At 41.9% G+C, this 13,752-nt stretch overlaps 1 protein-coding gene across 1 annotated transcript; it reads left to right on the top strand.

Moving 5' to 3' along the window:
- Positions 1 to 299: 299 nt before the first annotated feature.
- Positions 300 to 12,766, top strand: ATP6AP2 (ATPase H+ transporting accessory protein 2). The gene is made up of 10 exons (XM_041399876.1): positions 300 to 420; positions 3,101 to 3,231; positions 5,429 to 5,551; positions 6,886 to 6,981; positions 7,165 to 7,302; positions 8,030 to 8,083; positions 9,527 to 9,676; positions 10,702 to 10,818; positions 11,606 to 11,905; positions 11,998 to 12,766. Exons 1-9 carry the CDS (start codon positions 342 to 344, stop codon positions 11,798 to 11,800), a joined length of 1,083 nt encoding a protein of 360 aa, XP_041255810.1. The 5' UTR covers positions 300 to 341; the 3' UTR covers positions 11,801 to 11,905; positions 11,998 to 12,766.
- The last annotated feature ends 986 nt before the right edge of the window (positions 12,767 to 13,752 follow it).

Consider the following 13,752-nt stretch of genomic DNA (forward strand, 5'->3'; position numbering starts at 1 on the left):
CCCTTACTCCTCTCGCTCCGATTGGCTGAATCGGCTGCCACTTGGCTCCGCCTCCTCGCCCCTCCCTCTGGGTTTACAGTGCGGGGACGAAAATGGTGCATGACCTCTCGCGATCTGATTGGCCAAATTGGAACGCCACTCAAACAAAGACTCCGCCCCCAGCTGGACAGCTGACTGCTCAGCCCCGTGACAGGAACTGCGCTGCGCCGGCGATTGGTCAGCTCCCCGAAGTCCCGCCCATCCTTCCTGAATACCTCTTGCCGATTGGCTGCGGTGGCTGTCCGTCAGGCGGCGGGCGGGGCGCTGGGGTGTCTGTCCGCGGCGCGGCCCGGCGGCGGCTGATGGCGGACATGGGGCGGCGCGGCGGGGCCGGGCGGGCCCTGGGGCTGGCAGCGCTGCTGGCTGCGGCCTGTGTCGCCGGTGGGTGAGCGGGGACGGCCCTGAGCGGGGGAGCGGGGAGGGCCGCGTGGCCGCTGCTGGGGGAGGTTGCGGGAAAGGGGCCGGGCCGCGGTGCTGGGGAGGGGGAAGGTGAGGGGGGAAGGTGAGGGGGCTCTCGGTGTCTGTGGGTGCCAGGGTCAGGACACAGGGGTGGCAGCGGGGGCTGTCACTGTGCTGCAGCTCCCTGCCCCCATCCACCTCCAGAGACCCTGCTCGAAGCCTTTTATCCTGTCCCTCTCACTCCAAGGGCTGGTTTATATTAAATTACAAGTTTCTGTAATTTTATTGTGTAAATTCGTTATATAAAATGATTTTTATAATTACGTCACGAAATTATTACATAAATTTAGATAATATATTGTATATTTTTATAATGGGCGTGTATAATTACATGTAGTATGTTACTTTATTAAATTAGTTTATACTGTGTACAAATTCTATTAAAGTCCAATTCTATAAGCTGAGACAGAGGCATTCAGATCTAGAAACATTTTTTCACTGCCAGGGTGAGCCTTTGGAATAGGCTGCCCGGGGAGTGATGGAGTCACCCCCCCGGAGGTGTTTAAGGGGCATCTGGACCTGGCACTGGCTGATCTGCTTTAGGGGATACAGTGGCACTGCTGGGTTGGTGGTTGGACTTGTAAGTCTTATAAGTCTCTTCCAGCTCTGATGATTCTGTGATAGACACACATAATTTTGTTATTTTTGTGGATTTTCACCTTTTGCTGAGCTGTTTCTGTGGTCACTGTAGCCTCTCTGTTACCCGCTGTGAGTCAGGCTCGTGATGGCACTTCCAGGCCCTGTCAGTATTTCCCACTCAATATTCCTGAGCTTTCCAGGTTCACAAAGGCTTTGGAGAACCCGAGGTACAGCTTGGGCAGGGTAGGAATTAGGTTCACTGTTCCATAGGCAATTAGAGGGAATCTGCTGATGTTCCCAAGTTCAAATTTGATTCTGATCGTTGTAATCTTGAACAAGTCCAGTGAGGGAAATTCAGTTGTGGAGGGTTAATGCTCTGATTTCATCCACCTGAGCAATCCTGCCCTAGGTAAGCCAGTTTGCCCTAAATAGTGTGACTGTGTAACAGCCCTGTGGAGAGCAGCATGTGAAATCCTATGGATTTGTAGGCATTTTGTAAATTCTGACTTAAAGAAATTGGTCTGGAAACATTTCTGCACTTCAAAATGTGGGTTGATCCACCATTAAAATTGGTAGCAGACAACCCAAGGAACACATAAATTTAGATAAATTCTTGAATCTACTCCATGAATATCACTTGGTTTGGTCTCTTTCCTTCCTTTTCCCCCCTCCCCAGCCTACATTTCAGAACTTTGTCCTTTGGTGTGTTTATCATAACATAGCTCAGATTTACTGTCAACATTTGTGTGCATGATCATGAGCCAGGCTTTGGAACAGCATCTTCAAGGTCACATTAGTTAAATTAATATTAGGGAAGTTTTTAGCTGCACAATACATCAGTTTACTGTTGCATTGTTTTTGTAAATAGCCTTTAGATTTGTAGAAGCCCTGGAAAACTATTTTATATCAGTGCTTGGATTGGTAACCAATTTTCAGTGATCATTTGAATAAGTAATTCTATTTTTTTCTAGACATTTACCTTATTCATTGTATAATTAGAACTTGAACATACAGGCCTGCAAGTAGTTATTACTCTATTTCTTGATTTTCTTGTATCAAATCAGTTTTCTGGTGGCAACCTACTCAGATTGCTCATTGGGGAGCATATGCCTGAGATTTTACATTGTGCATGCTACTGCTTATATACACCAAACAAGTTTTGAAATTTATTTAGATAAATTTTGGTGTACACAGTATTGCAGCTGTGCCTAAGTGACTTTAAGATGGGAAGCCAGGTTGAAACAAGCCCTCCTCTTATTTCTGTGGAGTCTGTTCTGACTTTATTATGCAGTAAATTACTGTAACCATAAAACAGTTTAGAAATATGCTTTTAGTCAACTTTGCTATTCCAGGTAATGGGGAAGAGAGTGAAGGGGGATCCCAGAGGAGTGAAAACCCAGTGTGGCAGGTTGTAGCTCCACACAACCAGCTCAGGTCCAGTGCTGCATCCAGGGAAGACAAACATCTCACGGTGTCACGAGGGGGAGGAGGCAGAGCAGGGACAGCAGAGCTGTTCTGCAGGAGCCTGGCTGTCCTGGCACTGCCTGGTTTAAACCAGCCCTGACAATTCCACTGGACTTCCTGGCTGTGGACTCAGTGGCTCTGGCTGTTGCCTGCATGAACAGAGGTGTGCCAAGCAGTCCTGGAAGCAAACAGAGCTGTGTTGGTGCTTTGTGAGTTTAACAGGATTTTGGAGTCTGCCTGGCTCCACTGAGAGTTCACTTTACCAGGTCTGAACTGTGAGACTACTTCTAGCTTGTAACACAGAACTGTGCTGTTGTTTGGATAATTGTCCTGCTTTTGTTAATATGGATCTGTTCATTCTTAGTCGTTGCTGTATAGAAACCTTAATTTGTGTTTCAGAGCATTAAAATGATCAGTTCTCATTCCTGGCTTTCTGTAAACTGGGACGTAAACTGGGAGGGAGGGAGGGAGAAGGAATGAAAGCTCAGATATGTTTTTCCCCTGCTCTATAAAGGAGGAGGTTGCAGGAGCTCTGACAGCCCTTTGTGTCTGGTTTCAGGTGTCTGTGGCGGCGAGTTCAGGATCTTACGGTCCCCTCAGTCCGTCGCTTTCCGAGATGGAAGTTGGCCGATCCCGGGCGAGCGGATCCCCGACGTGGCTGCACTCACCATGGGCTTTTCTGTTGAAGAAGTACGTTCCAGGTCGTGGTTGTGAAATGCCTCTAAAGCTACAAACCTGCTCACTCAAGATGCAAATCTTCCTGCCATGTGCTGGAATATATAAAATACTGCCCTGTTTGTCTTGAGGAATGCGTGACTTGACAGTGGTTTCCAGGGCAGAGCTGTGTGGGTCATATGAGCAGCCAGAAGCTGTGCTAGCTGGCTAATCTGAGTCACCAGCTGTAAAAGGAAGCCTGCAGAGGCTTTCCAGTGCTGCTCCTCAGTTCCTCTGAGGCCTAGCTGTGTGCTGTTATCCCCCCATCCATGGTCACAAACTGAGAATCTGCAGGACCACTGTCACTTCTTGCACACAAGCTCTCTGTAGGGCTCTGCTCCTGAGTAATCTGAAGACTGAGAAATGGCTTGGCAAGGCAGGCATTTTGTCAGGTCAGCAAGCCTGTCTGCTGAGCAGAGTTAGAACAAGTATGTTGGTTACTTAGGAAGTAATCCAAAGCCTTGGAAATGTGATTTGTGGTAGTGTTTCTCCACATTAAGTATTCAGATATAACTTTAGCAGTGTTTAAAGTGGGGCACATGAACTGGAGCACTTGGATTGATTCCATCTTGCCTACTGAATTTTTTTGCTGGGCTTCAGCAGGGATGGGTGGCTGCTGAAGCAGTGGATGAAAGTGTAATAGCCAGATATCTTTGGCAGTGTCTGTGTGCAGCCAGCTACTGGAATCTGCAGCCTGAGGCATTCTCACAGTGCTGGTGAGGGCAGCCAGTTCTCATTTCTTCCATACATCAGCTAGGGAAGAGGTCTGATAAAACTGGTTTGAATGCAAGGCTGCTTAGCCTGTATTTTGGAATTTGAAAATACCTTCTTGTCAATTAATTCTGCTATTTTTGTCATCAAACTAGTAACAAACTTGTATGAGTAGTATGACTAAGGAGTAAATGTTTATTATTTTGTCAGGAAAAGCCAATATATTGAATGGCATTGTGTGTGTTGCATCTAAAGACACCCAGAAAAACAGTGGAGTTCGGCCTGCTCTGTCCATTTGGCATTGTGGTCATCCAGGGATATGTCATGGGTATCATGGAAGAAAGTGTTTCAGTACTCACTCAGTGCCTTTGCAACAGCTTGGGATTCATTTGTTGTGATGGGTCTGTAGCATCCTTTAGAAATATTTCTGTTACTGTTAATTCAAATCCTGGAAGCAGGCAGGGAAGGAAGTGTTTGATTGTTCAGTTCAGCCCTGGAACTGAGAGTTCCTGAAAGCTGTCCCTAAGGCAGGGGTCACTGTGGGCAGCTTCCAGCCCTGGTGGGGAGAGTACTGCAGGACCCAGGCACTTCTTTTGCAGCTCACATCAAAGCTGTAGTCCAGGAACATAAACTGACCGTGCAGCAAGGCCACTGTAGAGAATTTAGAATTCTTAGTGCATTACATTGGGAATTCTCAGATTCATTCAATATTCTTCCCTTGTTAAAGGAAAACAAAACCAAACCCCATTTTTGTCCCTGATGGTGCTTTAAAGGGTTTTTCCTTTGTTTCTGCGAGGTGATACAAATCATAGTGTCAATGACATTTAATTCTAAAATGCAATTAACTAGGCTTTCAAAAATAAAAAAGGGCAGTTATGTCATTTACACAAATGGGGAAATCTGTTTGCCTTTATTCCAGACAGATGAATTTGTATTTTGTTCCTGAATAAACCAGTCAGTAGTTTCCATTATGCTCTTACTGATTTGTAATTGTAGTAAACTATAAGAAATATTTTTATATTTCTGTGCAAATTTGTACATTTAAGTTTAGTTGCCTGTCGTTGTGATTGACACATCCCTCTCTTCCCCTTCCTTTCCACCCTGTTTCTTTCTTGTACTGAAAATAGACAAGTTCAGCCTTCACTTACTATATACAGACTGAAGTATTTATAATTTAATTATGGAAAATAACTCCTCATGTATCCATTACATATAATGTTTTCTTAGTGTAGACTTTGCTATGAAGTTACTGGCAGCTTTTAAACTAACAGTTCTTTGGTGGTTGACTGGAGGCATTACTCAAAATGAAAGCAGTGCAGCATTAACTTACTTCCCCATGAAATTTCCAATAGGCTGTCCTGCACAGAGGCATTAACAGGATAATAAGTTGTTTTGCTTTAATAATGGGAAGAACTCTTCCCTTTGCCTGTGAAATACAATATTTTTTGTTATTTTGTGCTAGGACCTCCCCTGGCCTGGGCTGGGCGTGGGTGATCTGTTTCACCGGCCCCAAGCCACTGTGCTGGTGACAGTGAAGGGCGTGGACAAGTTGCCTGTGAAAGGGTTTTCTTACCCCATTGAGAACGTGAGTATCCACTTTTGGAACTGTCATGGGGTTCCTGGGACTCCTGTGCTCTAATGACAAGTACATGATTCTGTGCTGTAGTCCCTGGTGTTCACTTAATTCCTGCTTCACTTGAAGTTTGCATACCCCCTAAACTGATGGATCAATAACCTAGTCAGGGCTCTGTACAAGGTAGGAGGCCCTTGAGACCACCCAGGGCTTCGTGTGCTGAGTTCAGTTCAACATGCTGTGTTTGACCAAAGCACACTAATTTTCTAATTTTAATGATTGTACCAATCCACTTCTTCCCACGGTAAATTAATATTTTAAAATCAGAATTGTTACGTTTTTTGCTTCTGCTGAGTGTGTGATAACGTTTTATACAGAGTTGATTTTTTGGTGTACTGCATTGCCCTATAAGTGGTCTTTTGAGTTTTCCTCAAGTACTTGACTGTGAAACACAGCACATAGAAACGCCATCCCATTATATTGTATCAAGAAGAAACCAACACACATGACATTTATCTATCACTGTTTATCTTTGCTAAGGCTTCTTACAGCAACAGAGAATCCTTTAGGTTGGAAGGGAGCTCTGGAGATCATCTCATCCAACAGCCTGACCAAGCAGGATCAGCCAGAGCAGGCTGACCAGCACTGTGTTCAGTCAGGATGTGAGCATCTCCACAAATGGAGACTCCATGACCTCTGGGCTACCTCTGCCAGTGTTGAGCACCCCTGGAGTCAAAAACTTCGTTCTTGTGTTAGGTTAAAATTTCCTGGGTTTAAATCTATGCTGTTGCCTCTTCTGTCATAGGACACTTTAAGTAGTGAATGGAAATGTGACATTCTGTGTCTTTTTCTAATAAAACCCACAAGTAAGTGTTTAAAAAAACCTAACAGTTCTATTAGCTTGCCAGTAATGGCACTATACTGTGCTAGCATTTCTTCTATTTTTAGTAGGTTTTTTTATATGTGTCTTTTTCTGTTTCAGCAGTTGGTCTTTCTGCCACCACATTTTTACCCATCAGTTTTTTGTGGTTCATAATTTTCCATTTGCAGTGAGATTGTTCCCCTTTTGCATTGCTTCTATATTTGTTGGTCTTGTTTTACTGATAAACAAGGCTATACTCTAAGCCTAAAAAATCCTCTTAATTCACAGGCATTGGAGTTCTTCAGAGTATATTGTGTCTGCCACTTAAATAAAATGTCTGTTCGTGGATACACAGGTGATGTTTTGTCTTGCACATAGGTTCTTATTACTTATTATCACTTTGGAAATGTGCATACCCTTTACTTTTCCTTCTTAGTTAAGGTCAGTAGCCCCTGTTTAACCCAAGAATCTGTCTGTCTTCCAGGCTGTTCCTTTCAGTCTGGACAGTGTTGCAAATGCCATCCACACTCTGTTTTCTGAGGAGACGCCCGTGGTGTTGCAGCTGGCCCCCAGCGAGGAAGTGAGTATTGCTTCACTCCTGGTTCCACGTGTCCCAAACAGGGAATCCTCTTTCCACTTGTGTGGCTGGAGCAAACCCAATTAATCCCATGAAATTCTGGACTGGAGATTGCAGCATGATTGGTTCTTAGTGTGTGGCTGGGGAAGGTGAGCTGTGCTGGCAGTAAGCAGCTCTGTTCTGCAGAGGGTGTACATGGTGGGCAAGGCCAACGCTGTGTTCGAGGATCTCTCTGTGACGCTGCGCCAGCTGCGCAACCGCCTGTTCCAGGACAGCTCCATCCTCAGCTCCCTGCCTCTCAACTCCCTCAGCAGGAACAACGAGGTAAAACACATCAGTGGCAACTCCTGTGGGGCTTTTTTTCTAATATTCTTAGTTAGCTTGTGCTTTTCTCATTTCTGTGGTAGTTTCTGGGGTCCCTGTCGAAGGAAGGAAATTGATGAATCTGACTCCATGTTCTTAGAAGGCTAATTTATTATTTTATTATCTATATTATATTAAAGAATGCTATACTAAACTGTACTAAAAAATAGAGAAAGGATACAGACAGAAGGCTACAAAGAACGATAATGAAAACTCGTGACTCCTTCCAGAGTCCCGACAGCCTGACAGTGATTGGTCATTAAGTCAAAACAATTCACATGAAACCAATCAAACAACCACCTGTTGGTAAACAATGTCCAAACCACATTCCAAAGCAGCAAAACACAGGAGAAGAAAATCAGTTAATTGTTGTTTTTATTTTTCTCTGAGGCTTCTCAGCTTCCCAGGAGAAGAAATCCTGGCAAAGGGATTTTTCCAGAAAATATGACAGTGACACCTTTCCTGCTTTTTCTTCCCTCTTTGCCTAAGAGCCCACTCCTAATTTTTTCTAACTGAATTAACTAAGTTCAAACATTTTTTTCTAAGTAACTTTATTGAGAGAGTTATTTCCCTTCTAGCATGTTCTGATGTTGTAGCAGACAACTGTTATAAAGTACTTGCAACAAAACAAGACTTCCCTAACTTGGGTTTCATCAAAGGAAATACTTGTCTCTGCCTCTTCCCTCAGGTTGACTTGCTTTTTCTGTCAGAACTTCAAGTCCTACATGATATTGCAAGCCTGGTAAGGTGGTTGAAACATTTTCACCTGTCTTGTGTCACAAACTTCAGAGAACTTTAAAGTAGAGAAGCCATAGCCAGGATTGGTGGCAAGCAGTGGTACATATTCTAGTGTATCATCAGCTGGTTCCATCAATTTAAATAATGCATTCTGTTTGTATCAGCCCCATCACTGCAATTGTGAATGGGAACCTTAATCATCTGTAGTTTTCTTTTGTGTTGTGTTTGGTCAGAACAGGGGCAATTCTGAAATACTCAATGAAGAATTTGCTGGGCCTTTCTTTGGTGTCTAGTTTGAGAAGTATAATGGTAGCTAAGAACATGTTCTTTGCCCTGTTCACCATTTTACTTCAAAATATCACTTTATCTGAAAAGTCTGGAGTGACTTGTGCCATGAGTAGTGATGGTGGTAGAAGTACTCCAATGTAGGGGTGAGCTTTTAATTCTGAGGATCTTTTTACTAAGAAGCTGCTGTCTTGGTGCTCTGGTTTAGAGTTTGTTTTAGTGGGTCAGTGGTGTGTGAGTCCTTTTGTTTCATTTTGGTTTGGTTTTTTTCTGTGTGTCCTTTAGTCTGCAGCCCTTAACTACTGAAGTGAGAGTTGTGGAAAAATTCAAAAATTCACATTAGGTAAAGGGCTAGTGGTCTGTGTGTTCTTTAACCTGCAGCCCTTAACTACTGAAGTGAAAGAGAGAGTTGTGGAAAAATTCAAAAATTCACATTAGGTAAAGGGCTAGTGGAGAGAAATGGGGCTCTTGAGAAAATGAGGTAGAACAAGTTGGTTTTGTTTTGCAGGCTAGAAATGCTGCAGTTTAAGTAGTTGGGAAGATGGGATTAAATTCCTTGTTTCCAGAGGCTGTTGTCTTGTGCAGGCAAATATCAGTGCTGCATCTTCTCACCTGCAGAAATGCAAGAATGTCACTATTCTCCTTTGAGATAATTTGGGTTGTATTGGTTGGATTTTCTGAATATTGGGTGATACTTCTCAAATAAACTACTTTTGTACATGGACAACACAAGGTAGAAGTTGCAACCTACTGAGCTTTGCAAGGGCCAGCTTCAAACAGGGAAATGATAGCATCTAAGTCTTGTAGTTATGTAGTTTTGTTTTCTTGTGAGTTTTATTTTCATGGCAATTACAGAACAAAGATTCTGATGTCAATAAGTATTCTATGTCTGTTTAGTACAGCTCTCTATTACGTGGATGTAACCTCATGTTAGGAACAGATGCTACATAATGATCATCTGCTTTCTTCTGTAGAATTAAAAAAAGAAACAATTATGGACATCTTCTATTTAAGCTGGCAAGAATTCCATTTCCTGATTATGGAATATGATATATAAAAAGTGAGACAGGATTAGTCCAAGTAAATTGACTTTGTGCAATGTGTTTTTAAAGTAACCTGTGTATGAATTAATTTCTTTTTGCCCTCAATGTTTGTGCCCAAGCTGTCTCGACACAAGCACTTGGCCAAAGATCACTCTCCAGACCTTTATTCCCTGGAACTGTCTGGTTTGGAGGAGGTTGGGAAGCGATATGGGGAAGACTCTCAGCAGTTCAAGGATGCTTCTCAAATTCTTGTAGACTCTTTGCAAAAGGTATATTGTCTATCTAATGAGCAAAACTCGTGTTAATACTAAGAAAATAATTTTTATTTTAAGTACAAAGAAGTAACTTCATTAGTGCTGGCCTGCCTAATGCTTGTTTTTGTTATTTGGTTTTTAAAATGCTGTTGTTTGGTTATAATATTGAATGTCACATTTTGCCTCTCTGGAAAGTGTTGGCATGATTCTACAATGTGTTTAGATATTTTGAATAATGGAGTAGGGGTGTATTGAAACCTTGTATCAACATGACTTGATATGTTTGTTTTTCTTAAACAAACACCTTGCATTTGAAAGCACCAGAATGTCTCACAAAAGGAGGCTTTTTTAAATCTGGAAGTATCTTTATCCAAGATGAAGTGGTTAGTTTACCCGTGCTCACAAAGCTATGTAAATGTAAATTTCGAAGACTTTAAAATAACTGCTGTTCGTCCATCAGTGTGCTCAAGAAAGTAATTCCTCATTACATAATCATCAATTAAATTTTTATTAAGATCAGTCACTTTTGAGAGCTTCCAAAGTGTGATGAAAAAATGCAAACCCATCAATTTGTTAAGCCAAATACTTGTTTTCTCTAAGCATTGCTCTTTGGCCTCTTTGACCTTAAGCAATGTATTTAAATATTAGACATACTAGCATTTGGACCAGATTAAAATGTTCGGGTTCATAGTTTCCCAGTGGGAGTTTGAGAACCTAAATATTTTGTTGAAACTGACAGACACACAATTAAGAAATGATGTGGGGATGGGCATTTTGTAAAAGGGATAACAGAGTAAGTTTCAGCCCAGAAAGCAGGCATAAGCCACAGTCTGCTGAACAGTGACTGGGGCTTTGGAAAAGGCCTTGCAAACCAGGGGAAGGCTGACACTTAGTGAAATTCTAAAATAGTATAAACTTTCATAGCTTTCCATAATTATTCCTGAAGCTGACACCTTTTATTTTACTACATCTTGCTAACAAAACTGCTTAATTCCTGGCTACAGTCTACGCTTTTAGTTAAATCACCTTTTCTTTTCCAGTTTGCAGATGAGATGTTTAATCTGTATGGTGGGAATGCAGTAGTAGAAGTGGTGGCTGTGAAGGAGTTTAACTCTCCCCTCTCAAGGAAGACTCGCTCAATTCTCCAGGCTTCACAGGTAGTAGAGCCACGTTTTTCTACATCTCATTTATTAAAAGTGAACCAAAGTGTATCAGTTCACCTGAGTGTAACTTTTTTTTAAGGACTAAAACACTATGACTTTAAAAAAAGGTGTGGGTGCAGCTTAATTACTTGTCTTGATCTTCACTTTGTCATTCAGTAATTCCACTTGAGGGGGCCTCTGGAGGTCATCCAGTCCAACCTACTGCTCAAAGCAGAACTAATTTAGGAGCTAGATCAAGTTGCTCGGGTTCTTGTCCAGCCAGGTTCTTGGAAAGTCCATCCCTGGAAGTCCCACAGCCTCTCTTGCTCTAAGGCATTAACCACTTTCATGGGGAAAACTGTTTCCCTTATGCCTTGTTAGAATTTGCTTTTCTGTGTTGTCTCCCCAGTGCAGGCAAGTCCTGCCTCCCAGCTGTGGGAAACTTCTTTTCCTTGGCTGGACTCCAGGATGCAGTGGCCCTGTCATTCCAGAGGCACTGCTGGCTCCTATTCCCCTTGTCCTCCAGGAGCTCCAGTCCCTCTCTGCAGTGCCCAGCCTGTGCTGTCACCTGGGTTGTTCTGCCCCAGGTTCAGGACTTTGGATTTCATTTTCCTGTCACCTTCTTCTTTTGGATTCCACTGATGCCACTCACATAATCACTTTTTTGCATTCTGTGCCCTTGCATCAGATTTGTCTAGACAAAAGTGCATCTCTCTTATTTAACTTGCTTGGACTTTGGATGGAGTCGAGATGTTTGGTGTGCAAGCTCACTTTAAATTAATAAATATTTTCTTTATTGCAGAGTAAAAATGAAAATCCATATAACCTTGCCTATCCATACAACTACGACTACTCTGTAATCTTCAACATTGTTCTGTGGATGATGATAGGTCTTGCTTTAGCTGTGATAGTTATCTCCTACAACCTCTGGAACATGGATCCTGGCTATGACAGCATTATTTATAGGATGACAAATCAGAAGATAAGAATGGATTGAGCTGCACTGTATTTCAGCGCAGGAAGATCATGAAGAGCGTGGTGTCCTTTAACCTGTGTGGAAAACAAATGTTCTGACATGGTTAATTGTGGGAGTTTTTTAAAGGTGTATTTATTTCTAAGTATTTTTCCCCCTTTCAAGATTATTTTAGATGTTAGTAGTAGCACCAGATGGGATTTAGAAATTGAAACTTAAAGGTGTATTTATCTCTAAGTATTTTTTCCCCCTTTCAAGACTATTTTAAATGCCAGTAGTAGCACCAGATGGGATTTAGAAATTGAAATCTGCTTGTTTAAAAAAACCAAAACAATGCTCCCCAGAGTAATTGTTATTAAAGTGACATCATTCCATTTTTTTTATCTTGTAACATGAGTTTTTGAAATGCCCTGTACTGCCTCTCCCTGTGCAAACCAGATAAACTGAAATTATGATAGCAACATGTTGTTTGAAACTTTTGCACTGGAGGATCAAAAATTATAGCTAAATTGTTGTGTTGTATATTAAGAACCAGCTGTAAATGTTTGATGTAAATATTTATAATGGCTATATGTAACTTCAGAGAGGATAGTAAATATTCTTCAGTACAATACTAAATATAGAAGTATTTCTATCAGCCTAGGGCTCTAGTAGCATAGGTGGCATTTTGCTCTCATGTTGGTGGCTCAGAGGTGAGCTGTGCACAGAAGGATCCTTTCCCCAGAACTTCAGTGGTTGGGAGGTGAGTAACACTGGTGTGGCTGGTCTGTACAGTGCAGTCTGCAAATCCTGAAGTGGCACCAGTCTGGTCATGGTCTAATGTCACATACAGTTGAGAGTTCCTGTTATGATGCTTCACGTTCCTTCCATTTGTGTTGATGTTATTATATAAAAATAAAAAAAATCAGTTCTTTTTGATGATAAGAGTGGACCAACACTTGATATAAGTATATCTGGATTATAGTTCTGCTTTGACCATTCAATAAAACAGTTGTTCTGGAATGCATTTATTCCTGTGGCTTTTTAGATGTGGAAAGTTCTGTTTAGGATTTGTTCAGCTGACCTGGGCAGATGTGGCAGCATCTGATACGTGACAATGGCTCTAGGGCTGCAGCAGTTTAGTTTAAACTGTCCTTCAAAAGAAAAATAGCCTTGTGTGGATTTTCCTAAGCCAAATAATGAGCATAGTTAAAACAACTGGTTGACCTCTGGCTTGGGTCTTTTTTAAACCTACCTCTTTCTTAGAAACTCATTTGCTCTTATGGTGAAAGATCTTCCAGACTTAGAGCAGCATGAATGGAAACTACTTTTTTTATCATCTTGCCCCCTAATGTGCTAAACTTTCCCTGCTGTTAGGAGATAATTGTTTCACTTCCAGAAGAGGTGTTCTCACTGAATTAGTGTCATTTACTGGGAATGTCTGAACTGGGGGCATTCAAATTGTTCGTGTCTTGGAGATCCTGGACAGTGATTCAGGTTGAAATGGGCAAATTGCAGGTTTCCCTGAGTCCAAGAAATCCAGTTCACTAAATGTTGCAATCACTTGAAATTACTTTTAATGGCATTTAAAGTTAATCTGGATGATTGATACCAGTAGATGGAAAGGAAGAGTTGCACTGGCAGTTTCTCTGACAGGAATGTAATTACTGAAGATTCTGACATTACTGAACATTTCTGAACATACACCATGACAGAGTAGTCAAGGGGAGGCTCTCAGCCAGGTGTGAGAAGTAGGACACAGTGATTATGTCAATGATTATGGTTAGATTTATTGCTAATACAGTATCTAAATATTCCCAGTGCAGTATCTAACTAACAATTCTGTCATCTCTAACAATGGATTCAGAGGTTTGATCAGATTAGCAGTCCACTTCAGATACTGGTACAGAATTTTACAGAATCTGGTTGTTTAAGGGACTGTGTAATTAATGTAAGTATTTAACAGCTGTGTTTTAGTCAGTGTGAAGTTGGCAGTG

This window comes from Onychostruthus taczanowskii, unplaced genomic scaffold (assembly GCF_017590055.1).
Source record: "Onychostruthus taczanowskii isolate IOZ18803 unplaced genomic scaffold, ASM1759005v1 scaffold17, whole genome shotgun sequence".
Taxonomy (NCBI): Eukaryota; Metazoa; Chordata; class Aves; order Passeriformes; family Passeridae; genus Onychostruthus; species Onychostruthus taczanowskii.

Coding starts and splice junctions, on each gene's coding strand:
- ATP6AP2 (XM_041399876.1), top strand. CDS start 342: ATGGCGGACATGGGGCGGCGCGGCGGGGCCGGGCGGGCCCTGGGGCTG. Junction 3,232..5,428: donor TGGGCTTTTCTGTTGAAGAA/GTACGTTCCAGG, acceptor ATTTTGTGCTAG/GACCTCCCCTGGCCTGGGCT. Junction 9,677..10,701: donor TTGTAGACTCTTTGCAAAAG/GTATATTGTCTA, acceptor TTTCTTTTCCAG/TTTGCAGATGAGATGTTTAA.